The sequence below is a fragment of the Pinus tabuliformis genome, chromosome 1_2 (assembly GCF_031772625.1).
Source record: "Pinus tabuliformis cultivar Carrire ecotype Pingquan chromosome 1_2, CPIR1, whole genome shotgun sequence".
Lineage (NCBI taxonomy): Eukaryota > Viridiplantae > Streptophyta > Pinopsida > Pinales > Pinaceae > Pinus > Pinus tabuliformis.
The window spans coordinates 838,130,940-838,157,809 of NC_142298.1; the positions used below are offsets into that span (position 1 = coordinate 838,130,940).

The window sequence follows — 26,870 nt, forward strand, 5'->3', positions numbered from 1 at the left end:
TTGGCGTATACTGCACAACATTCTGTATTCAACGTTGTTTATAATTCAAACTACCAGTAGCCAGACATTAATGGATCTTCATCCGTACTACACACTTTAGACATACTTTTGAACTTTTGTCGTCTCTCCAACGTTCGATTTTACTAAAAGACAGTGGACCAGATTAAAAAATGAATATATTCAAAAATCCCATACACACTGATCAATAATTGAAGCTATTTTATCCTGAAGTGCTTTTCAAATCATGGGAGCGGGGGGTCCAATTTCCAATCCCACTTCCGGGTTTCCAGCCTCAGTTTCAGTTCATATTGGTCGTTGTCATGCACTGTCTGAGACGAGGAGAATATGACTGTTGGGTAGGCATGAAAATCCCCAATTACTATAACAACAATTTTCTCCAATACAAGGTAATACAATTCTCAGTCACATAAATTCCTTTCACTGTTTTCAGGAAAACTTTTGAACATATAACAAAGAGAACTTGGTGGTGTTAAGTTTGAGGCAGGGAGTAGTGAATCCCCTCCAAAGCTTTCTGATGTAAATTCACTCACTGTTGATGACCGTCATGCAGAGCTTCTAGCCATCTGGCAGGTAATCATGTATATATATTATTTTCACAGATATATCTCCTCTGGCTTTTTCAGTACTCTAATAATTGTATTTGCTTGACAGGAGATTGGAGAGGATCAGGAGAAAAGGCTTGAGGAGCTTCGTAGCACCATATCTGCTGCATTGGATCGAGTTTACGATCAGGTGGGCCTGCGACTTCGGCTCTCTTTTATCAGAGCAAAACTCTGCATGGGCTTTGTTGTTGGGTATAAAATTTAAATTTAGTTTGATGAGCAGGCAATGGAAGAATCAGTCCGTAAGAGGATGGCATTGGAGGTGAGCATAGCCGAGAGCGAAAAGAGGCTGAAAGAAAGGTTGGGCAGCCATGGTCTCCAGGTAGCTCATTGTCCTAAATCTATATACAATGCGAACATTTAGTATTTCTGAAACGAGGTTTTGATACAGATCCCAGTTCAATTCAGGTCCAGGGTTTCTATAACTGATATACATCATACCCTGGTTCAATTCCAGTGAAGGATAACTGTCTTTTTTCATTTGTGTGTATTTGTTCTTATCCATCATTAACTGTGTATAGTGAAATTGGAATTTGGACTGCCTTGATGCTTAGTTCTAGCAATTTTTGTTCGGGGAGAAAAACCCCCCTGATCCCTTTTCTTATTTTAACTGATATACATCATGCCCTGATCCAATTCAGGTGAAGGATACCTGCCTTTTTTCATTTGTGTGTATTTGTTCCTATCCATCATGAACTGTGTATATAGAAATTGGAATTTGGACTGTCTTGATGCTTAGTTCTTGCAATTTTTGTTTAAGGAGAAAAATGCCCTTGATCCCCTTTCTTATTTATCTTTAAATTATCTTCTTGAATTTTATGGTGACACCCTAACCACATCATAAGGAACTCTAGGCTCAGTCTGAGTCCTCACAAGATTTGAACTCTTGTCTACCTGTGTCTCTCTTTTGGGGAGCTGGAAAAAGCTTAGCGTTTAAACTTTAAACGTATCTCTATCCTTGTTAGACACCTCTGTTCTCACGGAGGTTTGCAGGGTCTGCACCAACCCAACTCTCTGCCTATCTCAATGTCTTGACTCTTAAGAACATTCTTAGAGACCGTTTTCCCATTCCCTGTGTTCCATTGTTTTCCCTTATTGTTTGTAAGGATCTTCGCAGCTCTTCTGGGTGTAGCTTTGATGCCTGCTTCTTGGCAATCTATTAAAATGAAGTGAAACATATCCACCATTGGAAGCTGTGCAACTTAAAAATCTCATGACACTTACCATTACTTGGAGGATAAAAAGCCTTGGAGACAGTTATTTGTTGCCTGTATATTGTGCTATTCTGGAAGTCCTGAAGCAGTTAAATTTGTTGTGTTAAGCTTGTATACTGTCCAGTGTGTCATTTCCTTCACATTTACAATCTAAGACATTGCTTGCAGAAAGAAGCTATATGCTTCTTTTCCTGATCTCGTATAATACTTTCTCCTTCTTGCAGGCAATAGCCCCACGGGACTTGCCACTGCAGACCAGGCTAAGCATGAACATGTCACAACTACAGAGCTTGGACAGTGAAAGAGTTGGTGGTTACGGTTGGGTTGGAGGCCTTCTCGTGATTTCTGAGCTCCGAAAACGGGTATTCAGTTTACGAGAGGCCTTAGACCTCACACCTTGCAATGCGTCAGCAGATTTAGATGAGGTATATTGGTCCTGTCCTGTATCAAACAAGTAAATTTTAGTATTAGTCTCTAGATATTTTTGGATTTATGGTTGCTTGCAATTAGCTTGACAATTTGATCCAGTACCGTAATTGTGATGTTTATATTGATTAGAAGAATTGTAACTTGTTTCCAATAAAAGAATATATTGATTTTTATCACAAGACCTGTCAATATGTTTATTGTAGTTATTATCCAGTACCATGGAAGCACTTCAAAAGTTGTGTCCAGGGAAAGTACCTTCAACATTCTCATTTGCGTCCTCAGAGGGTGATCGGAAGCCTATTTTCCAGGTCTTTATATTGTTCTTTGTCATGGTAATAAATGTTGATTGAACGATCTTCGGCATTGTAAATATATCATTTTGAAACATTCTGATGGTCTGCAGAGATTGCATCGATTTTACAAGACACTTCGAACTATGGAAGACACTTGGGTAGAGACATTTTCTCAGAAGGATTGTGCCTCTATTGAAGAGAAAAGAGCAAATGATGCAGGCTTCAATGGACAGGAAAATTCTTCAGTGTATGCTACTTCCACTGGTGCTCTGAAGAGAACCATTTCTAAGAACAAAAGAAGTCAATGCCACAAGCGAAAGCCATCTGAAGATGCTTCCAATCTGGAACAACTAAGTAGGCTACTTACCCCAAATCCACAGAATTTCGCCTACTGACATAGTGAAAGGTTATTCTTAAGTTCTTTTTTTGTAGGATTTACATTTCTGCCGTGGGGAAAACTGAATTAAGAAATATTTTATTGATTGTGATGCACAGGTCAAAAGATTTTTGAGAAGCTGGATGATATAAATAGGAGGGCAAGGAACATACTTGAGATGACAGCTGATGATGAATGCCAGAGTGCAGCAACCTATGAGATTTCAGACTCTTCAGAATCCTCACAGCCTTTGGAAAGTGCCGATTCTTGGAGTGATTTAAATCTAGACAGCAAGGATTATAGCCAGGATCCCCTTACCCCTACATCAGTTTTGCCAGAGAGCATCCAAAATTCAGTGAAGCCCGGGACTTTTGTGAATGCTTTTACTCCACCTCTAATTTGGCTTCCAAGAAATCTGGTTAGTGGTAGCTCACATCCAACTTATTTCAAGGACCTTCCTGCCAATATTAGCACCAAAGATCTTGCCCCCAAACATTCTTTGACAAGTAATCTGGACAATATGCAGAGAGAACAATCCAGCAATCCTGAAAAGATGAGTAATGATGTTAACTTTTCTACCTGTGAGAATCCTGACTCCAAATGTGGAGTTAAAATTTCCAAGCATAGCAATCCAGTTAGTGAAAGTAGCCAACCACTAAAAACAATTACAAACACTTTTCAAGGAATTGACAATTCCCATAACAATACTTCCACAAAACTGATGTTTCCACCTCCACTTCCATCTATTGTGTCAACTCCACCTTCACCTCCACCTCCACCTCCACCCATGGTGCCAGCTAAATCTCTTCCCTTGACCCCACCTCCACCTCCACCTCCACCCATGGTGCCAGCTAAATCTCTTCCCTTGCCCCCACCTCCACTTCCACCCACGGTACCAGGTAAATCTCTTCCCCTGCCTCCGCCTCCACCTCCACCTTTGAATGCTGGCAAAGCCTTGCGCCCAAGGAGATCAAATACAAAGTTGAAGAGATCAAATCAGATGGGTAACCTCTATAGAGTTTTGAAGGGCAAAGTGGAGGGGGCTGGCCAAACAGGCAAATCATCACAAAGTCGCAGAAAATCGATTGGTGGTGGCAGTAATAACAGCACCCAAGGCATGGCTGAAGCCCTTGCAGAAATAACTAGAAGGTCAACATTCTTCCTTTCTTTTGCTATTTTGTTCCCTTATAATAGAAGTCAGATTGTCTTTTCAAGTGCGTGGGTGTGTGAGTGCCATAGACTTTATGGAGAACTACTCTGAGCTGATTTTTAAAAAATCACTACTAAAATCCTACAATGTGAAATGGGCATCACTGGCCTGCATGTCTCAAGGTGGAGATGTTGGCTTGATATTTGGTTTCTATTTCCAATACAGGTCGTCTTATTTTCGGCAGATACAAGAAGATGTCCAACAGTTTGCGACCCCAATTATGGAGATGAAGCACGCTATAGAATGCTTTGAAACAAGAAATATGGATGAATTATTGACGTTTCACCACTATGTTGAACTTCACCTTGAGGACTTGACAGACGAAACCCAGGTGTAGTAGATTGAATGAATAGACAGAATTGATTTGAACAATAAAAAACACAACATTTCAGACTCTAAAATGATAATTGAAGTTTTCAAGACTCTTTCAAAATTATTTACCATGTTCAGTTATGCATAGGTTTTGGCAAGGTTTGAAAATTTCCCGACCAAAAAGCTGGAAGTAGTTCGGGCTGCAGCAACACTTTATTCTAAATTAAGTTCTATAGCAGATCATCTTAATACTTGGCAGGTTGTAGCTCCATTGTCTCGGCAACTTGATAAGGTCACGTGCTACTTTGACAAGGTAAATGGAGCAAATTTCATTTTCATTAATTGTAAACCTTGTTATCTTGTTACTGTGAGAAGTAGGTTGCATGAAAATGGAATTCCCAGGTTTCGACCCTAACAAGGGTTTATGTAGGCTACTAGGCCTCAAACTGAGGAAACAATATACTTAAGAATCAAGATCATGTGCTGGTTGGACAAGGCAAAGGATCAAGATTTCACTTTTCTTAAGGCCATTTCTCACAGTTATATAAACTAAACTAAAATCAACTATTAGTAGATCTATAGGTTTGTATCTTTGCACTACAGTCTCTATTAACAAGTCCAAAAATATTTAACTAACTTGAATTGAACTTTGTCTAATTGTGAAGTAGCAAACAGTTTACATGAAGCAAATTACCATCTTTCCCTTACTCAATATTGTCAGAATTCCTAATTGAAGAAAATTGACCAGCCATACATTTATTCTTTAATTTTGATCAAGTCTGGGACTCAAACATAACTCAACTTGCTGCTTAACCAATATTGTTATTCTCCGAAAACCCAACTGTCGATGGCATCCTAGTAAATCCCTCCAGTAGACTAATGTGCCTAACATTGAGGGATTTGAATTAGGCATCTACAATATCCAACAACATTGATAACAACCAGTTGAACTAATGCCTTGATAGGTTTGTATCTTTGCACTACAGTCTCTATTAACAAGTCCAAAAAATACTAACTTGAATTGAACTTTGTCTAATTGTAAAGTAGCAAACAGTTTACATGAAGCAAATTACCATCTTTCCCTTACTCAATATTGTCAGAATTCCTAATTGAAGAAAATTGACCAGCCATACATTTATTCTTTAATTTTGATCAAGTCTGGGACTCAAACATAACTCAACTTGCTGCTTAACCAATATTGTTATTCTCCGAAAACCCAACTGTCGATGGCATCCTAGTAAATCCCTCCAGTAGACTAATGTGCCTAACATTGAGGGATTTGAATTAGGCATCTACAATATCCAACAACATTGATAACAACCAGTTGAACTAATGCCTTGGGCTATCAATATTGTTATCTTATTGCACTGAAATTGTTAGTTTCAAAAAAGTGAAATTCTCTAGTTTCCCATCTACCGCATCAAACTTAATCAATATATCTATGATGTTAAATCCTCTGCAGATCAAGGTGGAAGTGGAGGCATTGGACCGCATTAAGGATGAAGAATCTAAACGCTTCGAGAAACATAAGATCTTCTTTGATTTCAATGTACTTATTCGCATCAAGGAATCAATGGTTGATGTTTCTTCTAGCTGTGTAGCTTTAGCATTGGAGGTCAGTGAAGAATATTTAAACTTGTTTAAAAATCAGTTGTCTTACTACAAAGATAAGATTTATTTAACATTTAAATAGTGTACAGTCTCTACTCATAAGTTCTCTGCTTCGAGTTACAGAATTTTTTACTAGACAATAAAGCTTAATAAGTGATTGATTTGTATTTATATTTTTGGACAGGAGAGCGCGGCAACCAAAGCAGCTGCAACCAGGGGAGTTGGTGACATGACAGTTACACATGATGATAGTGGGTTGCGAAGATGCTTGCAGATATTATGGAGAGCTTTTCAGTTATCTTTCAGAGTTTATAATTTCGCTGGGGGTCAGGATGAACGTGCAGAGGAATTGACTTGTGCACTGGCCAGAGAAATGCAAACATACCCTCAACATTATTGGTCCCTTTGATCCTATGATTTGCAGGTATTAAGGCCATCTGAAACTTCTTAGGTTGGAACTACCATTAATTCTTTGGCTTCTGATTGATGCAACAGTTATCTATAGAACTGGAATGGATCATAGAATAGTTTAACCAGGATAGTAGAATTCAGTTTTTGTGTTTTCGTTGCGAGGAATAAGTGTCTTTCAGATTGGATTGAGGATTGAGGATTGAGAGATGTTTGCCTAACCTTGATGGTGTTATCACCTTGAGAACACCATTCAGTGTGAAATGGGGCATTCAGGACTGTTTTTGTTTTACTGAAAGTGATATTTGATTTTATGGGTGGTCAGTGTGGTGGCTACAACTGTATTGCCAATCGCTACTAGGGTGATTATGGCAGCGTTTAAATAAGCATGCCAAAGGCCTTCTTGGCACAGGAGTTTCTTTGCTACTCATTTTATTGATGCTTTGCTGGCATAAGAGAAGACTTACAAAATACCTGAAGGTTAAGGGATGACTTAGCTATTAAGAGTTACTCATCCAAAACATTCGTAAGTTTCAATTTTATATAAAAATAATAATTAAAAAAAAGGTTCTACAGTGTTGTTTAGTTATGGTGGTGGATCTATGAACAAAGTAAATGCATATTATTTTTTGAAACTTGGTGGTATTTTTTTATTGATGCTTATATTATTTTTTTGAAACTTGGTGATATTTTTTTTTATTGAAACTGGGTGATATTTTTTTTTATTGATGATTTGCTGGCATAAGAGATGATTTACAAAATATTTAATTATTAAGAGTTACTGATTAGTAAATTTCTAATTTTTTTTATAAGGTTCAGGGTTTAATAGTGTTGTTTTGTTAGGGTAGTGAATCTATGGAACAAAAGGTGTATATTTTTTTTTTTTGGAATTTTGTGATATTTTTTGGGTTATTTTTTTTGCTTTGAAAGTTCAATTTTTAAAGGGAGGAAACTCAATAATTATTATTAATCAGAAGGTATTTGGCTAATTTGAATATGTGATCTATGATTTTCTTGTAAAAAATGTACTTTCACATTATTAAAGGTAAATTTTGAAACTATTATATTTATATAGGCCTAAGTATTAAATATTTAAAAATAATTATTTAAATATTAAATTTTACTCAATATTATAAAATTATGAATTTTTGTAAAATATAATATTTATATAAATTAGAAAAAATATATATATATATAATTGAAATTTATTATAACTTTAATCTAAAATTAAAACTATGATTAATATTCAAATTGTATTTGTATAAATAAATTTTGCAATTTTTATTAGTTATTATAAATATGAAATACTATTGATTAGACTTAAAATACATATTTTTTTTATATTATTTTTGGAAGAGGGTAATTTTCTAAGTATTGAGAAATATTAAGTTAATAATTTTTTTAATAATATGGGGAATATTGACATTTTTTAAATCAAATTTATTCTCATATTAATAAAGGATTTATGTTATTAGAAATTTTATCATAATTAACTGAAATGGGAAAACAACATTTTTTTACGAATGATAAAATAACAAATATTCTAGTGAAAAAATAATGACTTGTACCTTTCATTATTTTAGAAATAATATCCTTGTCTAATTCATCACTATATGACCATAAAAGTACTTATAACATGGATATCTTTAAAATATTCTCTCATTATCTTATGACATCATTTTGCTCCCATTTTGGTATACATTTGACAAATGATTTCTTTATACAAGATCATTCTCATAGACATAATTATATCAATAATGCTTTCATTCATAAGTAACTAAAGCAAAGATCCTTATCTAATTCACCAATGTATGACCATAAAAGTATGAATGACATGGATATCTCTCTCATTATATTATGAAATCATTTTATTCTTATTTTGATAATGTGTTTGACAAATGATTTTTTCATACAAGATCATTCTCATAGGCATCATTATATCATGAATGCCTACATTCATAAATATCCAAAGCAAAAGATTCCTTGCCACTATATAGAAACCTTATGGAAGTCTAAGAAACAACAGTAGAATTCACGTGTAGTGTTGTTTGCTTTTTTGTTTCTTTCTAAATTTGGCTTTACTTTTAGCTCAAAATTTCTTAATCTTTCCCATTTTAGAGTATATTCACCTAAAGTTATGACCAAGAGAGTTGTTAAGATGCATCCAATCACGGTGGAACAATGACTACTTGGGTTGTATTGGTCAGTCGAATTTAAACTAAAATAACTATGATATGTCCATGTGAGGAAAGTCAAAGTAAATAAATGTGATTGAAAAGGTTAGCAATATAAACCATAGGAACAACATAATTATGTTTAAGAAATTTGACTTTCAAATTCCCTTTGTCTTAATCTTTATTGGATATGAATTTGAGTAATGTCTTCATGATCAATGCCATTAATGAAGAGAGAGCAATCAATGGGTCTAGGATTAACATATATGGGTGGTTGGTTAAGGATATGTATCACGCGCAAATTGCCACATTTAGTCAACAAGGTACTAAAATCAAATTCTCCCTCATTTACTAATCAAATTTGACAACAATAAACATAATTTGGCTTTTGATGACATCCAACAATTTTCATTGTATTTATATGTATCATTGATGATGCATAAGAATACAACTATCATCCAATTCTTAGCGTACTCCTTAATGGAATTTATAATTAGTAGCCAAAGCATTTCAATAAGAGGTTTTACATAAGAAATAATTCAAAGTGTTGAAACATAAAATAAAGACAATTCACACATAAATAAAGATAAACACTTATATTTTTCTCAAAATTTATCCATCAAACTAAGTCCAAGGAAAGATTCACCTCCTAACTATAAAGATCCAATGCATATGCCACCCCTAATCTAGTGTAACACCCCCTCCCAGGTCTACCCAAAGTAACCATGACAACCAAGGTAAACATGAGACGAGAGGCTACTATGATCAGATTCAACCTCCTATGTGACCTTAAGGAAGTGGAATCGATGGAACATTACGCACAGTCATCCAACATCATCAACAAAACCCTTAGGAGACAAGTCAACCACTTAGATAGCCTGTGCCTGGGTCTCACTATTGTTCTGGATCTCTTAGGCCATAGTTACTCTCATGCTATGGGCAAGGGAGTGACCAGAAACCTAAAGTCACTCTTGCAAGCCTACCTGGCAGTGACTTTGGGTCAAAATTTCCAGTTTTGTGCAAGCAACCCCGGGATTTAAGCCACTTTTCTAGCCTAGAATTTCGGCCTCTGCCCATAACTTGCAACAACCTTCAAAATTCATTAAAGACATGATAACAATGTTGATCAATCAAAACCAACCTCTGGACTAGGCTTGAGCATCCCCAACCAGGACTAGCATTCTGTCAAACACTTGACATCAATGCAACCTATAGGTCTAGGATACAAGACATAGCATAAATGACTGAAACAACTTATGAAACATAACCAGAAGGATCACCGCCTTCTCCATTGAACTACTACATCATCAATTAGGTATTGCATCCATCTATTTAACAGTTACAAGCAAATACATGAAATAACCATGACATGAACCAATCATTTAACCATGTTTATAACCAACATAAAACCATGTAAATATCAGAGATAAGATAACCATTAAATCCACATATAAATCAGCGAAAAAGTAAGAGAACTTAGCTTTTATTAATCATAGGCAAATGCGACTAAGTTCGAGACTTCCACTTACCACCCGACCATAGACATCGTTGAACCAAATCTCTCTTTCAATCAGTCACCCCTGTTCCATATTCCAAGCATGAATTTGGGATCTCATAGAACAATCAATCCAAGAACAACCAAGGGAATCCATATGTTAAACCACCTCCACCCTCACCAAACCGTGATCACGCCAAAATTGGTGCTCCGATCACAATCGAACAGAACTTGGAATTCCATCCAAAATCCATCACTATCATTGAGGAATTTTTCGTCTCCTTGTCTCTCAGGCTTTAACGCAATCTAAACCTCGATCACTAGGCCCTAAATCGAGACATATCCCTCATGCTTTACTATGTATCCCGCCAAAACCACTCAAGGGGTTTCTAGGCCTTTGGGAATGGAACTTGATACGACCTCTACCCCAGATTCTGAAATCCATTTGGCAAACCAAAGCTCAAAAATTGAATAAACATCCCAACACCATGGCATCTAGGAAAAGAAAAGGCTAGGCTGAAAACCACTATCATAACCTGGCAAAAGCATGCGGCTGACAACAAGAGAACCATACATCAACATGCAAAGCCATGCATGTCCAAACCAACTAGGAAATCACACATGCAAAAGGTTACCTGCAAGTATTCTGTTGAAGCTACTTGATCCTGCTTTCCTTTCCTTGATCCTTGTCTGCCTTCCTTTCTCTTTGCTTGCTTTTCCTTCCTTGATCCAAAATTAGAGTGCTCCAAGAAAACTCAAAGTGACCAAGAGAGTGTGAGAGAGAGAGAGAATAATGAGAGAGCACCAAACTTGAACTTGACAAAATTTTAACACTAACTAAGCTTGAGCCAAGAGCTTGCCAACTGATCCTCAGAAGCCTTTTTATTAATGGGGCCTCTAATTTCTTCATTTTCCATTATTTTCCTTCAATTTCCTCCTCGCATGCAACCTGTGAGCTTTTACCTTCCTTTTCTCCCATTTCCCTTTATTTTCATAAATAAATGTGCCAAAAATGACTTTTTGCCTTTTAATGCCTTTGCCTTAGCCTTTGCCAATTTTCCTTAGCCAAAACACACATCCAGTGATACCCACTATGATATCTTTTCCCAACATTCATCTTGGAATATATGTCCCTTACCTGTGGTCTTATTTTTGTCATTATTAACTTTTATGACATGAACTTTTCACTAGGGTTGTTACAAAACCCTCCCCTTTAGGGAACACCATCCTTGGTGTTAAACCACACCAAAACATCAGCAAAATCACTCAAAATAAACATACTATCCATGGAGATTTATAACTTAGCTTGTTGTAGTATTTACAATGAAAGACCTTCTCAAAAGAAAAACATCATGACAACATGACTAGATAACAACCATACCGCATACTGGAGCTTTATAACACAACTCATTATGATATTTACAATAACTACATATACACATATGCACATTTTCTCAACCAGCAAATAAGGGGATACGATGCTTGTATCAATCAACAAGGGAATCCATAGGATCACACCTCCACCCTCAAAGTAATACCAGGATTCACCTCTTGCCCAGGTAGTCCAGAATCCACTGTCACAGTCAAAGCTGCATCCAATGTCCAACGTTACAGACCTGCACCACTTGTCCTCTTAGCGAATGGTTATCGGCTCATTGTTCCAGGGCGCACTCCCAATGTGCATCTAATTCCATCTGGCAATGCTAATGACAAAAACCAATATATCTATGACCTTCCCTTCTCTGCTACACAATCCCTTGGGAAATCCAATGAACCCCTTTCATGCAGTCACTCACCTTCCAAATTCCCTGGAATCCCCTATCCCGAGCGATCCATCCCTTGGCAAGGCTTCCTTGCACCGGAAGATACAAAAACCAAGGCATATACCTGCCTCAAACCATCATACCGGTCATAGTATGCTCATGGAAATCAATGGACAAATTTGGGTACCAATGTCCCACAATGGCCCTACTCCTAAAGTACTCTACCAACATATTGCTGCATGTTCCAATTTCTTTTACTGTTCCTGCTAATTCTTGCAATCGATTTCAACCACCCAACCGAGCATGTTCATGCATTCCTGTCCCAAGCACATCATTTTCATTAGATTCAAATAAATCGAAATAACCTCAAATCATACCTCATTGGTAGTTCGTCAATAAGGTACACGTGCAATCCTGTTCGCTTCCTGTCACAACAAGTCAAACTAACTATTTGATCAAAACATCATGTATAAACGTATCACATCTAATTAGCTCAAAACACAACCATCACATATAACCATCATAAACTAGAATCATAGATCACATATAATCATCATATACCACAGTCATAAATCACATGCATAATAAAACTGAAATAAAATATTAATACTTATCCTTTCATCAATCCTTATCTTCTACCTTTGTTTTTATTCCGTACACACTCTGAATTGGTTGCCACACCCGAAAATCACCCAACACCTTCTCCTCAACCATGTGCACGTACACATAGTGTGCATCACACACATACAAGCACACACAACATTCAACATCATGCAATACATGCATCTACACCAGTACCATATGTACCACATGTACACTGCAACCACCTGCACAATGTGTGCACATCATCACATGTATACGGCACCACATGCACAACGTATACACAACGCCACATGTAAACTGCACCACTGTACAACGTGTACATAATACCATATGTACACAGTACCACATGCACGACATGTACGCGACACCATATGTACACAGCGCCACATGCACGACATGTACACAGCACCATCTACACACAACGCCACTTGTACAACATGTACACAACACCACATGCACACAACACCACTTGTACAATAATGCACACAACACCATATGTACATAGCGCCACATGTACAACATGCACACAACACCACCTGTACATAGCACTACATATCCAACATGTACATAACATCATTTATACACAACACTGCATATCCAACATGCACAGAGCACCATAATCACACAATGTCGCTTATTCATCATGCACACAGTATAATATGTACATAACACTACATATCTAAAATCTACATAGCATCATCTATACACACCACCACATATGCAATATCCGCATAGCACCATATGCACAACAATAGTACCACACGTTCCCAAAATCACATTGACTCTACCATGCAACCTTGCTTACAATGTCTTATCCATGCTTATCCCAGCATGTCGCAGACCACACTGCTTTCATTTCATTGTTGTGTCCCTTAGTATAACCTGTCCATAACATAGACATAATATAATCACACAATATCAACTCATAACCATATGATACTGACCTTGTATATTTGTCAAGCTACTCTTCCCACTTGATTCCTCATAGCTAGGAACTTCTTCATGGCATTCACCTATGTAAGCAATCATTCGTCCATAAGGACGATTCTTGATGTCCCTGTCAGATTGCGACATAGATACATACATACATACATATATAATCATTAACATAAAACAAGCATCATCTTGTCAAACAACGACATACATGCATACATGTATACATGTATAAACATCAGCATAATCATGATCATAAAATAATTGCCAGATATCAAGGTCAAAGTTAAGAGAACTTCCTTTATTCATGAACAACTTGCATGACATTGAGAAAAACGGTTCCCAACATAGCCAAGGCATCCAACACCTCAAATCCATTTACTTTACCTTTTCTGGTTACATTTCTCATGTATGTGTTGCCACTATCCATTTACCATAATGGACCCAACCAGTCCAACCAACTGTAATAGTCTTACCTTCTGTTGCACTTACTCATGCACAAATCTTCATCTGAGTCTTACATCATCTGTTAGGTAGCACACAGCTCTCCCAGAGCTTCATTAACTTCCTCCTTTCCCAACCAATTCCCAAGACTCAAAACATAAAAGGAAATACCAAGAAACAACCAAGAAGAAAACCATGAAAACCAATAACAACACGACACTACAATAAAGTGGCATAGTTATGCACCAGACACACGTAAAATCACAAATCAAGTGCAAAAATTGCAAAATACCCCAAAAGCACAAGACTAACCACAAACACCATGACTCGATCCCCACGGTTCCCAAGGAAAGCTCAACCTGAGCCTTCCTTGAGATTTCATGGCAACCTCTCTTGCCATGCAACTCCATGCATCATGTTGTCATTAACACATAGCTATTAGTGCATAATTAAACATAACAATGCACCAATTACCTCATCTTGTTGTGCCAAGCACATTGCCTTGTAGCTTAACACATCCATGTCATCTCTTAAGGGCTCCAATTCCGTTGACAAATCCACCTATAACTAGAGACTAGCTAATACACCTATCAAGTACATGTTCATGAATCTAGCACACATCCACATAATGTCAAACAAAATCAAGGTTAAGAAGACTTCCTGTATGCAAAGAAATCATTCGTTTGGAATTAGGGTTTCCAAACATATCCAAAGGAATTCTTGTATAATTCCTTCCTTTTACGTTTTTACCTGGTTGTAATTGAGGCTTACTATGTACTGTCACACCGCCCAACTATTAGTTATATAAACAAATCAAGTGTTACCTTGTCACGTTAATAACAAGCATGTTTCCCTGCAACTTTCTCACACATGTCAGTCTCATGTTCTAAAGATAAAAACAATCATATCTAACAATTTGAAATCAAACTTTACCAAGATTAACAATCATGTCATAATCCATAGTCAACTCATAGTCCTTAGACACAATGCTACAACTATCACCTACTATACTCAAGTACATATCAACTGTCTCAACATATGTGTTAGTATAATCATCTTAAAACAAAATCATTTGAACACATATTCATATTATGAAATTCATCAAACTTTCAACCAACTTGCAACATACCATGTTAAATAAATTAACTAGATGACATAATCAAACAGTCAAGTACCAAATATACGACATAAGCAAACTCGTACCTTACTGTATCTCTAGGGAGGCTAGCTTGTTTGCACAATCAAGCTAGTTATCACGATACAACTTCTCAACATATCAACTCAAACAAAAATCATGATATCCATAACAGTAACTAACTAATATGTTTACATCATAACTCATACACAATTATCTTTCACACATATGCAAAGTCAATCTAGATTACTACAACACCATATCACAATTATGTCGGCTCATACCTTAATATCATAACCATAACCATCTGCATAGGTCAAACTAGGTTAACACAATACATATAACATCAAGATCTTCAATGCAATGAACATAACCATCACGCATATGATCAATCCAAATTACAACATCAGTGTGTCAATGAAATAACCCTAATCATCAAGTTAATAACATATAAAAACAACAAGCTATATATTATGCTCATCAACAACATATAACCTAATCATCAAGTTATCTAACAAAAAACAACAATAGCAATGCATACAACCATAGGTTACCATCATTCTTTACTATCTGACTCATGTGCATATGACCATGCTAATCAACTAACATCTCTCATGAATGTAATCATAACATCAAAAGACATGTACATAAACCTAATGTATATAATAATCCTTAAGGTACATACTTGCATGCCAACATACAATACCTATATGATGATCTGCTCTTACCCCAAAGTCTAACGCTGCAACTTCATTATGATGATCTACATCTCCTACTCTATCTCAGCCAACACAATAACATCATAACATACCAACATCACCCTGATGACCTAGATTTCATACCATAACTTCACAAGGCATGTTTGACCTACTATTCATGAATATTAACTATAACCAAGACCATACATGCATAACAACTGCATATAGACATATAACACATGAGTACCAAACCATATTCACATCATTCTAGCTAGAGTCCAGTCATCAATGCATGGCCATATCAACTACACAAACCATGACCTCATGCATGACAACAAACATTACTCCATTGTATGCATTGCCACATGCAACCATCGACATGCATAAGCAATGCCTAATCAACTACACATACGCATGAACTTATGTAGTCGAGAATGAGCGATCAATTCTTGTAACAAACCTACAAGACTGATACATGTAATCAAACATACAATAATGCAACCTAACATACAAGGACGTAATCAAGCAACATATAAAAATATGTAACCAGTCATATACTCATGAAAATACATTCCACAAAATCAATATCAAATTCCTCATGACAACCTTACTACAACCATGATCAACATTATGCAATGCAACAAGCACATGGAATGCAAGTGTAAGAGACACACATGCAACTGAAATGCATGCATGACCAACACACACCACCCATCCAGTCCGAGGGGTGAACCTGTCTCTGAAACCAATATGTAACACCCCGTCCCAAGTCTACCAAAAGTAACCATGAAAACTAGGGTAAACATGAGATGAGAGGCTACTGTGATCAAATTCGGCCTCCTATGTGACCTTAAGGAAGTGGAATCAACTGGACATCACGCACAGTCATCCAACATCATCAACACAACCCTCAGGGGACAAGTCAGCCACTTAGACAGCTTGTCCATGGGTCCCACTGTTGTTCTGGATCTCTTAGGCCATATTCGCTCTCATGATATGGGTATGGGAGCGACCAGCAACCTAAAGTCACTCTCACAAGCCTGCCTGCCAACAACTATGGACCAAATTGCTAGTTTTGTGCCAGTGACCCTGGGATTTAAGCCACTTTTCTAGCCTAGAATCCCAACCTCTGCCTAGAACTTATTGCAACCTTTAGGAATTCATTAAAGACATGATAACATTGCTAATCAATCAAAATCAACCTTAGGACTAGGCTTGAGCATCCCCAACCGGGACTGACATTCTGTCAAACACTTGACATCAATGCAACCTACAAGTCTAAGATACAAGACAAAGCATAAATGACTTAAACAACTTATGAAGCATAACCAAAAGGATCACCTCCTTCTCCATTTAACTACTACATCATCAATTAGGTCTTGTATCCATCCATTTAACAATTACAAGTAAATACATGAAATAACCATGACATGAACCAATCATTTAACCATGCTTATAACCAGCATAAAACCATGTAAATATCAGAGATAAGACAACCATTAAGTCCACATATAAATCAGTTCAAAAGTAAGATAATTTAGCTTTTATTAATCATAGGAAAATCCAAACAGGTTTAAGACTTTCATGTACCATCCGACCATAGACATGGCTGAACCAAATATCTCTTTCAGCCAGTTACCCACGTGTTATATTCCAAGAATGAATGTGGGATCTCATAGAAAACCAATCCAAGAACAACCAAGGGAATCCATAGGTTAAACCACCTCCACCCTCATCAAATCGTGATCACACCAAAATCGGTGCTCCGATCACAACCAAACAGAACTTGGAATTCCATCTAGAATCCATCACTATCCTTCATGATTTTTCCATCTCCTTGTCTCTTAGGCTTTACTACAATCCAAACCTAGATCACTAGGCCCTAAACCGATACATCTCCCTTAGGCTTTACTGTGTATCCTGCCAAAACATGTCAAGGGATTCCTAGGCCTTTGGGAATGGAACTTGAGACCACCTCCGCCCTAGATTCTAAAATCCATCTAGGAAACAAAAGCTCAAAAATTGAATAAACATCCCAACACCATGGAATCCGGAAAAAAGAAAGGCTAGGCTGAAAACCACTGTCATAACCCCAGAAAACCATGCCACTGACAACAAGAGAACCATACACCAACATGCAAAGCCATGCATGTCCAAACTAGCTAGGAAATCACACATGCAAAAGGTTACCTACAATTATTCTTGCTGAAGCTGCTTGATCCTGCTTTCCTTTCCTTGATCCTCTTTCCTTCCTTTCCCTTTGCTTGCTTTTCCTTCCTTGATCCAAAGTTAGAGTGCTACAAGAAAACTATAAGTGACCAAGAGAGTGAGACAGAGAGAGAGAGATAATAATGAGAGAGCTCCAAACTTGAACTTAATAAAAGCTTAACACTAACTAAGCTTGAGCCAAGAGCTTTCCAACTGATCCTCAGAAGCCTTTTTATTAATGGGGCCTCTAATTTCTTCATTTTCCATTATTTTCCTTCAATTTTCTCCTCACATGCAACCTGTGACCTTTTACCTTCCTTTTCTCCCATTTTACTTTATTTTCATAAATAAATGTGCCAAAAATACATTTTTTCCTTTTAATGCCTTTGCCTTAGCCTTTGCCAATTTTCCTTAGCCAAAACAGACATCTAGTGATGCCCACTAGGATATCTTTGCCCAACATTTAGCTTGGAATACGTGTCCCTTACCCGTGGTCTTATTTTTTCCTTTATTAACTTTTATTACATGAACTTTTCATAAGGGTTGTTACATCTAGACTATGATACCTTAAGGATGAAGAAAAAATTATTAGCTCTAGATATCTCTTTACCCTATCCATGGTCCCTAAGGCTCAACCAACTATCTCTCTATAAGTAACTCTAGACATCATATCCAACCTACTATTGACCATGGACCTCTTACATTCAACCAAAAACAATACTTATGTTTTTCTTAATATTTATCCACCAAACTAAGTCCAAGGAATGACTCACATCCCAATATAAAGATCAAAAATATATGCCACCCCTAATCTACACTATAACACATTAACGGTGAAGATAAAACTACTATCTCTAGATCTCTCTTTACCCTACCCATGGTACTTAAGATTCAACTAGTTATTTCCCTATAAGTAACTACAAACACCACATCCAACCTACCATCAACCATGGACCTCTTACATTACACCAAACATAATACAAACTCAAGCATTTCCCTTCTCTTCTTCATAGTGGCTTAGAAACCCATCCTAGCAGACGCTCTAATGCTTGCAAGAAGAGTCTAATAGCTTATTTACCTCCTGGAAATCTTGGTATTGAAAATCTTTGGCACATGTACATGGATTACATCGTTGTTTGCATTCCCTTGTCTCACAAAGCATTCCAACCATGGTTTTTTCCTCGAAATCAATGTTTTCCTTACTCTACCAATAAAAAGTCCCTTTATCTTTCGACAAATCTACATAGCTCTCAAGCTTACAAGTTTATTATGTAGATGGCAAGTAATTACAAACATGTAGAAAAAATGAACAAATGTCAAAATTAGTAGAAAACATGAAATAAGAAACTTCCTATACCAAAAGTGTAGCTTATATACCTTCTACTTCCATGAGACCACATGTTTCTTTCAAGTACCAAGAAAATTTGTTATGAACACATGGAGTAGAGATGAGGTGAGATTTTCGACTCATGTTAAAAGGTTAAGAGACAAATAGCTAATGCATGCCAACATTATTTGAATATTTATCATTCCCATGGCCATCTTTTCTTCCTCTCTTGTGTGGCCATATCCCCTACTTAATGGTTTTCTACATTATACTTAATGTTTCCTTTTACACAAAAAAAGATATATATGCCATGGAAACTTTACCACATGGTGATGAGGAAATGTAATGAAACATAACCATGCTAAGAAAACCAAACTTTTTTCTAAACCTTTATTCATTCTTTATCTAAGCATTGGCCTTGGCCTCCACACTAGGAATTTATACCAAACATTTACGTAATGAAATCTCATATCATATAGCTTGGCATCCGTAAAAATAACCATATTCTTACCACTTGTACATAATGTGATGGAATATAACTTCATGGTCAAAACTAGGGTATTATAAGACATCATAAAGTGTAGTGACATAAGCATGCCAATTGTTGGGATTAGTTATGGAACAATCAAGCATTTTGGATAGGAATGATCTCCAAAAGGATCTGGTATTGAATCTTATTGGTTACAAGATTTCTTTTTTATTAACCCCTATGACAAGAGGGTATTATGGAAATTGATGTGGTTAAAGTATTGGTTTATTGATAATTGGACCACACTAAAACACTTGGATCTTTATTAGCATCTCAAGGAATTTGGAATTACATGTGGATTGAAATCAAAGAAATATGGGGTGTTGTTTATAGAAGTTTGACAAACATGATAGTGATTATGATGCCCTTATCACAACATATGGGCATCTGAAGTTGGAAATGATGGGGAAAATAAGGAATTTATAGAAACAAAAGTAAAGGAGATTGAAGTAATAAAAACATAGGAATAGCCCTAAGGGTTAGTTTAGTTGATCAAGTCCCCGTCATTAAAGCATATCTATTATTGAGAGATCACAGGTTCAATTCTCTCGACACTCTTGGGGTTAAGCTCTATGGTTGAGCCGACAAGAAAATATCGTTTTGGGTATATCTTCCTAGTACAAATATTTCATGGGCGTAGCAGTAACCAATCTATGGAGACCATGAACCACATTAAATAAATGAAAAAAAGAAAGAAGAAAAGAAAAGAGGGATAATCCAAACTTAAGGAGATGATAGGCACTCCAAGGAAACTAATTGACATGGTGGACATAAAACTAGAGGACTAATTTTTGGACTCATTTTATTCTATTTTGCCTCTTGTATTTTTCTTTTGATAGTATTTTTTATTTTCACTTGAATGAATCTATATTTATGTTAAAGTTAAAAGAAATCAAATTGTAGCTTATGTTATGCCTTTGACTCTTAGATGATGCTACAAGCCCCACTAATAGACATATTTTTTCTAGTATTAGGTGGCAAAATTTCCTTTGGACTACCTAATGCCCAACCAACTTGTAATCTTCATGGGAATATGAATAGATAAGTAGTTAAAATACAAAAAAAAATAGAAACCTTGGTCTCCTTGTGATCTTCTTCATCAATCATTCAAAAAACTAATAGCGTCCATGTCTTATCATTGGTGTATGTAAGCTTTCTCAAGAAATCTCTTCTTCATTTAAGAAAATGATACTTTGTTGTGCCATATCTTCTGCCTTTCTAATCTCAAAGTAATTCATGAGAAAATACACGAGTAAGGTTAGAATTTGTTTTCCTGAGATCAGTCATTAGCGCAGGTGCCTTTGTTTTCGCATGAAGCCTTGCAATTTGTTCTTGACACTTCCTGTCGAGCTCATGGTTTTTTGTCGATGGATCAATGATTATACATATTCTTTGCATCTTGGATTTGGGCTTTTGTTATCCCCGCATTTTTGTCTACCCAAACATTGTTTTGACAAGGGATAGAATATGATCGAGGGTGGTTAAAGCAAGATAATTACAGGAGCAATCAGTGAACACTGTATCTTCACCATGTTTTTGGTGACAATCTAAGAATCATGAGTACTATGTTTCTTTTTGGTTTCTGTTAGTTCGTAGAACAATTTTCTGTGGATGTATCTATGTTATTGGAGATCTAGAACTATGTATATGTAAACTACTTTTATTAATAAAATAAAAACAGTTTATTTATATAACTCCATTCCATTGTTTTCTGGTTATTAGTGAAAAAAAAATGTTCATGCTAATAATAACTCCCTTTTACTTTCAAATACATTAAAAAACAACCTCCATGACTATCTCGAAAGTTTTTTTGCAACCAATATATGTAATATCTCAATAATATACATATTACATCTTTACAATCTAAAAAAATATACAAAGTTTATATATTCCTTGAAATGTGAATCCATCATGTCATAGATATCAATGGTTAAGAAAATAAAATGCTTAGCACCCTTCCTACCTATCTCAAGAGTTCGGTTTTCAACAATCATGTAATATCTCAACAATGTACATGCTACATCTCTGCAATATCAAAAATAACAATTTTATGTTTTTTAAAGCACAAATCCATTATGGTTATCAACGATTAAGTAAAATTGTGTATAAAAATATATTTAGGTATGGATCAAACATTAAAGTGTTTTTTCAAATACAATTTTGAATTCTAATTCAATTATTATATTATGAATAAATTACTCGATATAAAATAATATATAAATAAAATAAGTTAATTTTTTATCACAATTTTAATAAGATTAATTAATTGATTAAATCATTTGATTAAATCATTTGTTTTAGTAATAAAAACCAGTTATAATAATAAATAAAAATTAGTTAGAAACTAATCATATCACATTGGTAAAATAAACTTATTACAATTAATTTATCCATTATCTCATTTAATTAGCTTTATACACTAACTAGGTTAATTAAAATCAATTATATAAAAATTTAAAATTAAAATAATTAAAATTAAAATAAATGAAAAATTAAAATAACTAAAACTAAAATAAAAATTGAATAATTCATCTATGTAGGTTACTCTTTGAACTGGTCGGCTTCTACTAAAATTCATCATTATTTAGGTTTATATATATTCTGGTTGGAAGATTCTTCTCTCAAACTATCATTCATAATCTATCATTTTTAGTCCTGAAGATGGACCCCTTTGAAGTTCGAAACGTCGACATAATGAACATAATTTTGTGGATAATCCGGATCATACTACTCCAAATAACCACCACAGAAGCTTAAAGTCTAACATACTCTATATAAATTTCAAAGACAAATTTTGAAAGATACTCAAACTTTTTAGATGACATAGTACAGAGGGATTTTAAAAGAGTTGAAATACTTGATATGGTAGAAAAGATTGAGATACTTCGACCATCTAAGAGTTTCAGGATAAGGATGATTATGTAAACATTACAATGTAGACAAATTGAAATGTGGAAAAGTATTTTTTTAGCTTTTTTAGATGACAGAGTATAAAGGGATTTTAAAAGAGTTGAAACAATTGATATGATAGAAAAGATTGAGATACTTGGACCATATAAGAGTGTCATGATGATCTAAGAGTGTCATGATGATGATTATTATGCAAAGAACATTACAATGTAGACAAATTGAAATGTGGAAAAGTATTTTTTAGTTTTTTAAGGGATCACTATATTTGGTTTTATCCAAATATATCATTATTTACCTTATTTGTTTTATCGGAATATATCATCATTTAAATTATTTGTTTGAGATAATATTTGATTATAATTTTTTATTTTAATAATTTTTTAAATGTATGTTTATTATTTTATTTTTGTATTGTGTTATTTATTTATTTTTGTTGGTTAATTTTTTTCAATTAATTTTTCAAAATATTATATTGATAAATATGAAGGTCATTTCTTTCCCAACCTCATTCCGATTGGATTTGTTAGCCAAGAGAGCGCTGCAAAAATTAAAGATAAACTGTTGAATTGAGGCTTTTGTGATCCATATCAAATTTATGAGAGATTTTTTGCCGTAAATCATATGAAATTTCATTTGTCGACGCGTTTCGAACCAACCAGTGTGGTTCATCGTCAAGACAAGTTGAAGAATCAAATCTAGCTTTGCATATTAAAATAGACAGAGCAAAACATCGAATGGCTAGTAAAATTTAGCCATTAGTCAATATAGCCGTTGCTTGGTCAAGAATTATAGCCGTTGGCTGTTCTGCTCTATCTATTTAATATGCAAAGCTAGATCTGATTCTTCAACTTGTCCTAACGATGAACCACACTGGTTGGTTCGAAACGCGTCGACAAATGAAATTTCATGTGATTTACGCTGAAAAATCTCTCTTAAAGATAAACTGTCAAGTTTTACATAGTAACCAAAAGAAAAAACACTAGATAACCCAGAAAACATAGAGAATAAGAAGACAACAGACAGACATCATAGACCATGAGGGAAATTAGGTGCATGTCTAGCCCCAGGAGGTTCAGTATCTTGATGGGCATGAAATTCTAGGTGATTTAGGTTTGTTTCCATCTCATATAGGCGGTCGTTGGTGCACATTTGAATCCTTCGCATAGACACCAAGCGATCAAGAATATCCCACTAGTTTTGTTGCAAGTCATTCATAAATGCGATTACTTCGTTACGATCATCATGTCTTTGTTGTCTCATATCCTCCAAAACTACCATTATGTTCTGCATCCGCAAGTCTAGGAATTCCATGGATGGTGGTTGGTCCACACGACTTCGTAATGGAGCCTGGTCCTCGGCCAATTCCTCCACCAACTTAGTGTCCCCTTCATCGTCTACTACTCTCGCCTTTCCATCTCGATCCTCTGGTTGGCTGCAAGCACGCTGCAAGGCCCCATCCCCCTCTAGGTTCGACCTCTCTACATCATCATCTATATAATTACAACAAACCACGATAAAAAGAGCCTAGCTATGGATCGAGCTCTAGGCCCACTTCTACACATGTTCAGAGGAACTACAATTCCAACCCACATAGGCTTCCAAGCCACGCACACAAATTGTTGTCTCGGCCCCCACCCTTCTGGGGCAATGATGCCACAAACAACCAGAGGGGGTCTCACCCAAAGTAGACCACTATGACCAACCAAATGCCAATTTCCCACTTCCCGACACCCAAGAATCCAATGCTAATACTGCCCTGGCTTGTTGCTCACCCAAAACACAATGCCCCTCTAGTGAAGAATAAAGAAAATGTAGGAGTAATGAACTATTAGAATTAGAGCAAAGGGAAAAAGTTTCTAGGTAAGGACTCTCAAGGAGAGACTTACCAAAACCCCACCAAGTGTTCTAAAGGTTGTATGTCAACAAATCCTCGTGAACTTGACCAACAAGACGCCATACCCTGCCAACATGAACCAGAAGTAGTGCAAACACCCACAAACCCTTGCCCCAGGATCGCACAGTGAGTGATTGAGCTTCTAAACATGAACACTTTGCAATTCCTACAGACCAATTGTAATGATATAGACCAAGTTCACGACACGAGAGAGCTTGCACAAGTTGTTGATCTGTGCATATTCTATGTTAGTTTTGCAACCCACACTATCGCACATACCCTACGAGTCGAGACCATAAATAGTGTAACAAAACTGCCGCCCAAAGTTTATACCACGCTCCTTCTTTCTCGAGGTTTCTAAACCTCTAATGCCAGTTGTCCTTGCCTCCTTTCCTGCTTCTTACTCTTGTCATACATACAGGTCTCATACACACCGAGTTGTGCTACTCATACCATGATCATCCACCCTCATCAAGATATTTATTTATTTTAATTAAAGAAAAATAAAATAATGAACAACTTAAAAAAAAATTCACTTTTCTCTCCAAATTCAATAAGAATTATAATAAATATAAAAGGTTATAGTTTCCCTTTAACTAATGGGAACTTAGACTATGAAATTTGATCTTAAATTACTATAACATAATCTAGATTTTCTAATGTCTGAAAAAAATGAGTAAATAAAACGAACTTGACTTATTTTGAGATAATCCAGATCTTCTAAAAAAAAAAAAATAATAATAATAATAATAATAATAAAATTAACAAAGCTTTCCTCTATTGATTCAGAAAAATCAATTTATACTTTTCAATTTATTCCTTAAAAAATTTAATTAAATTAAATACATCCAACGGTATGGTTGGGCTGATAAACGTCCAGCTGTGTCGGCTATCTCTTCTGGTTGGTTTAGTTTTTTTTATCTATTCCAGCTTTGTTGCAGTTAGCTCGATCGTGGCTTATTTCGTTGAGTTTTCTCCTAGTGATGGGATCCTGTTTTTCCTCTGTTCGAATCCATAAGTTGTTGCATATGGTCTTGATCTACACTCTTATTAAAATATTATTAAAACAAGGAGCCACTGCCCGTGGCGGTAGTCCCTGCCGGGGTCTGCAGGTACATTGCAAATTACCTAACAGCAAATGGATTGAGCAAGATTGAAAGGGCTATATGTATGCTTTTTTCGCATCATTTGCATCAGCAACAACAATTTCTATGTCTGCCTTCTTTAGCGCAGGCGCATCATTAACACTATCGCCGGTCATTCCACATATGTGCTTTCTAGCATGCAATCGTTTAACAATCTCGTACTTATGCTCTGCAATGACCAGTCAAAATCAGGAAGGATATGGAATCAAACACTAATTAAGGAAATGAAAAAATAAAAGTATCTGAGATAAACATTTCCACCTGCAAAATAATAGTTATAATATAAACCATGCAGTCGCTGGCGGGATTCTTGGATTCATTGTGGCCCATCCACACCTACTTGGATCGAGTAGCGGCAAAGACTCCTGTCATTGGCAACACAGGTGTTTGGCAATGAGGTGTGGTTCTACTGCGCCAGGCAACAAACAACAAGGCTAAGAAAATGGTGGGATTACGCTAGACTTAAAAGAGAATTTGCACAAAATATGGGTATTGGCTACCACAACAGTTTCTCAAAGCTCATGATCTGCTCTTTCCCAGCTGACCTGCATCCGAGGTAAGACAACAAACATTTCTCAGCGTACTCTGTAACACTTCTTCGATAACAAAGTAGTTTATCCCATGTGAATCTTTTGCAGGTATACAGGAAATAAAAACTATAAATATATTTTTTTGCTCTATTTTTATTCTAGATCATTAAATTGTTGAAAAGCTTGATTTATTTTTAGCATGACATGATAAAATAAAGATGTACTTTGAGAATATGTATAGGAAACTAAATATTGAGAGTCTGTACAGGAAATTAACAAAAAGTCGATGTACACAAATTATTCTGTAAAAATATTGTTTAGTTGATTAAGATTGTTTATTTAATTTTATTGGGAAGGAGCAAAAGACTAGTAAACGAAATTTCTTGCAGTATAAGCAAATAATTATAGAAAGAGTCATATTAGACTTGTATGGTATCAGAATTCATGAAATAGTAAACTAATGTTCTTTCTTTTCAAAATATTACTTTATGAAGTTAAATGAATGTGTTAGAAGGTGTATATATATATTATGTATATTATATCAAATATATGTACATTTACAAAAATGAAAGAAGGTACATACGTATAAAGAGTGTAGATTACATA

General features: G+C 35.7%; 1 protein-coding gene and 1 long non-coding RNA gene across 7 annotated transcripts; one reads left to right on the plus strand and one right to left on the minus strand.

Moving 5' to 3' along the window:
• Positions 1-225: 225 nt before the first annotated feature.
• LOC149208538 (uncharacterized) lies at positions 226-7,053 on the plus strand. Of its 5 annotated transcripts, XM_089396113.1 has the most exons (13): positions 267-407; positions 496-591; positions 673-753; positions 847-945; positions 2,062-2,262; positions 2,470-2,574; positions 2,670-2,913; positions 3,055-4,084; positions 4,311-4,476; positions 4,606-4,770; positions 5,920-6,072; positions 6,253-6,492; positions 6,802-7,052. In XM_089396113.1, the coding sequence occupies exons 1-12, from the start codon at positions 321-323 to the stop codon at positions 6,475-6,477; spliced, it is 2,652 nt and encodes an 883-aa protein (XP_089252239.1). In that variant the 5' UTR covers positions 267-320; the 3' UTR covers positions 6,478-6,492; positions 6,802-7,052. The 5 variants fall into 5 exon arrangements, with proteins under 5 accessions (XP_089252242.1, XP_089252240.1, XP_089252239.1 ...); XM_089396116.1 differs by having other exon boundaries at positions 226-356; positions 452-591; positions 6,253-7,052; XM_089396114.1 differs by having other exon boundaries at positions 266-407; positions 4,717-4,770; positions 6,253-7,053.
• An 18,796-nt stretch (positions 7,054-25,849) lies between these two features.
• LOC149208539 (uncharacterized) lies at positions 25,850-26,286 on the minus strand. Of its 2 annotated transcripts, XR_016252780.1 has the most exons (3): positions 26,235-26,286; positions 25,996-26,143; positions 25,850-25,903 (listed from the first exon to the last, which is right to left on the minus strand). It is a non-coding gene; the product is annotated as an uncharacterized LOC149208539 (long non-coding RNA). The 2 variants fall into 2 exon arrangements; XR_016252779.1 differs by having other exon boundaries at positions 25,996-26,278.
• Between the last annotated feature and the right edge of the window lie 584 nt (positions 26,287-26,870).

Excerpts from the sequence above, each read along its gene's own strand:
- LOC149208538 (XM_089396112.1), top strand. The coding sequence starts at position 321 with ATGCACTGTCTGAGACGAGGAGAATATGACTGTTGGGTAGGCATGAAA. Across the intron at positions 946-2,061 it reads TGGGCAGCCATGGTCTCCAG|GCAATAGCCCCACGGGACTT; the intron begins GTAGCTCATTGT and ends TCCTTCTTGCAG. Across the intron at positions 2,914-3,054 it reads TTCCAATCTGGAACAACTAA|GTCAAAAGATTTTTGAGAAG; the intron begins GTAGGCTACTTA and ends TGTGATGCACAG.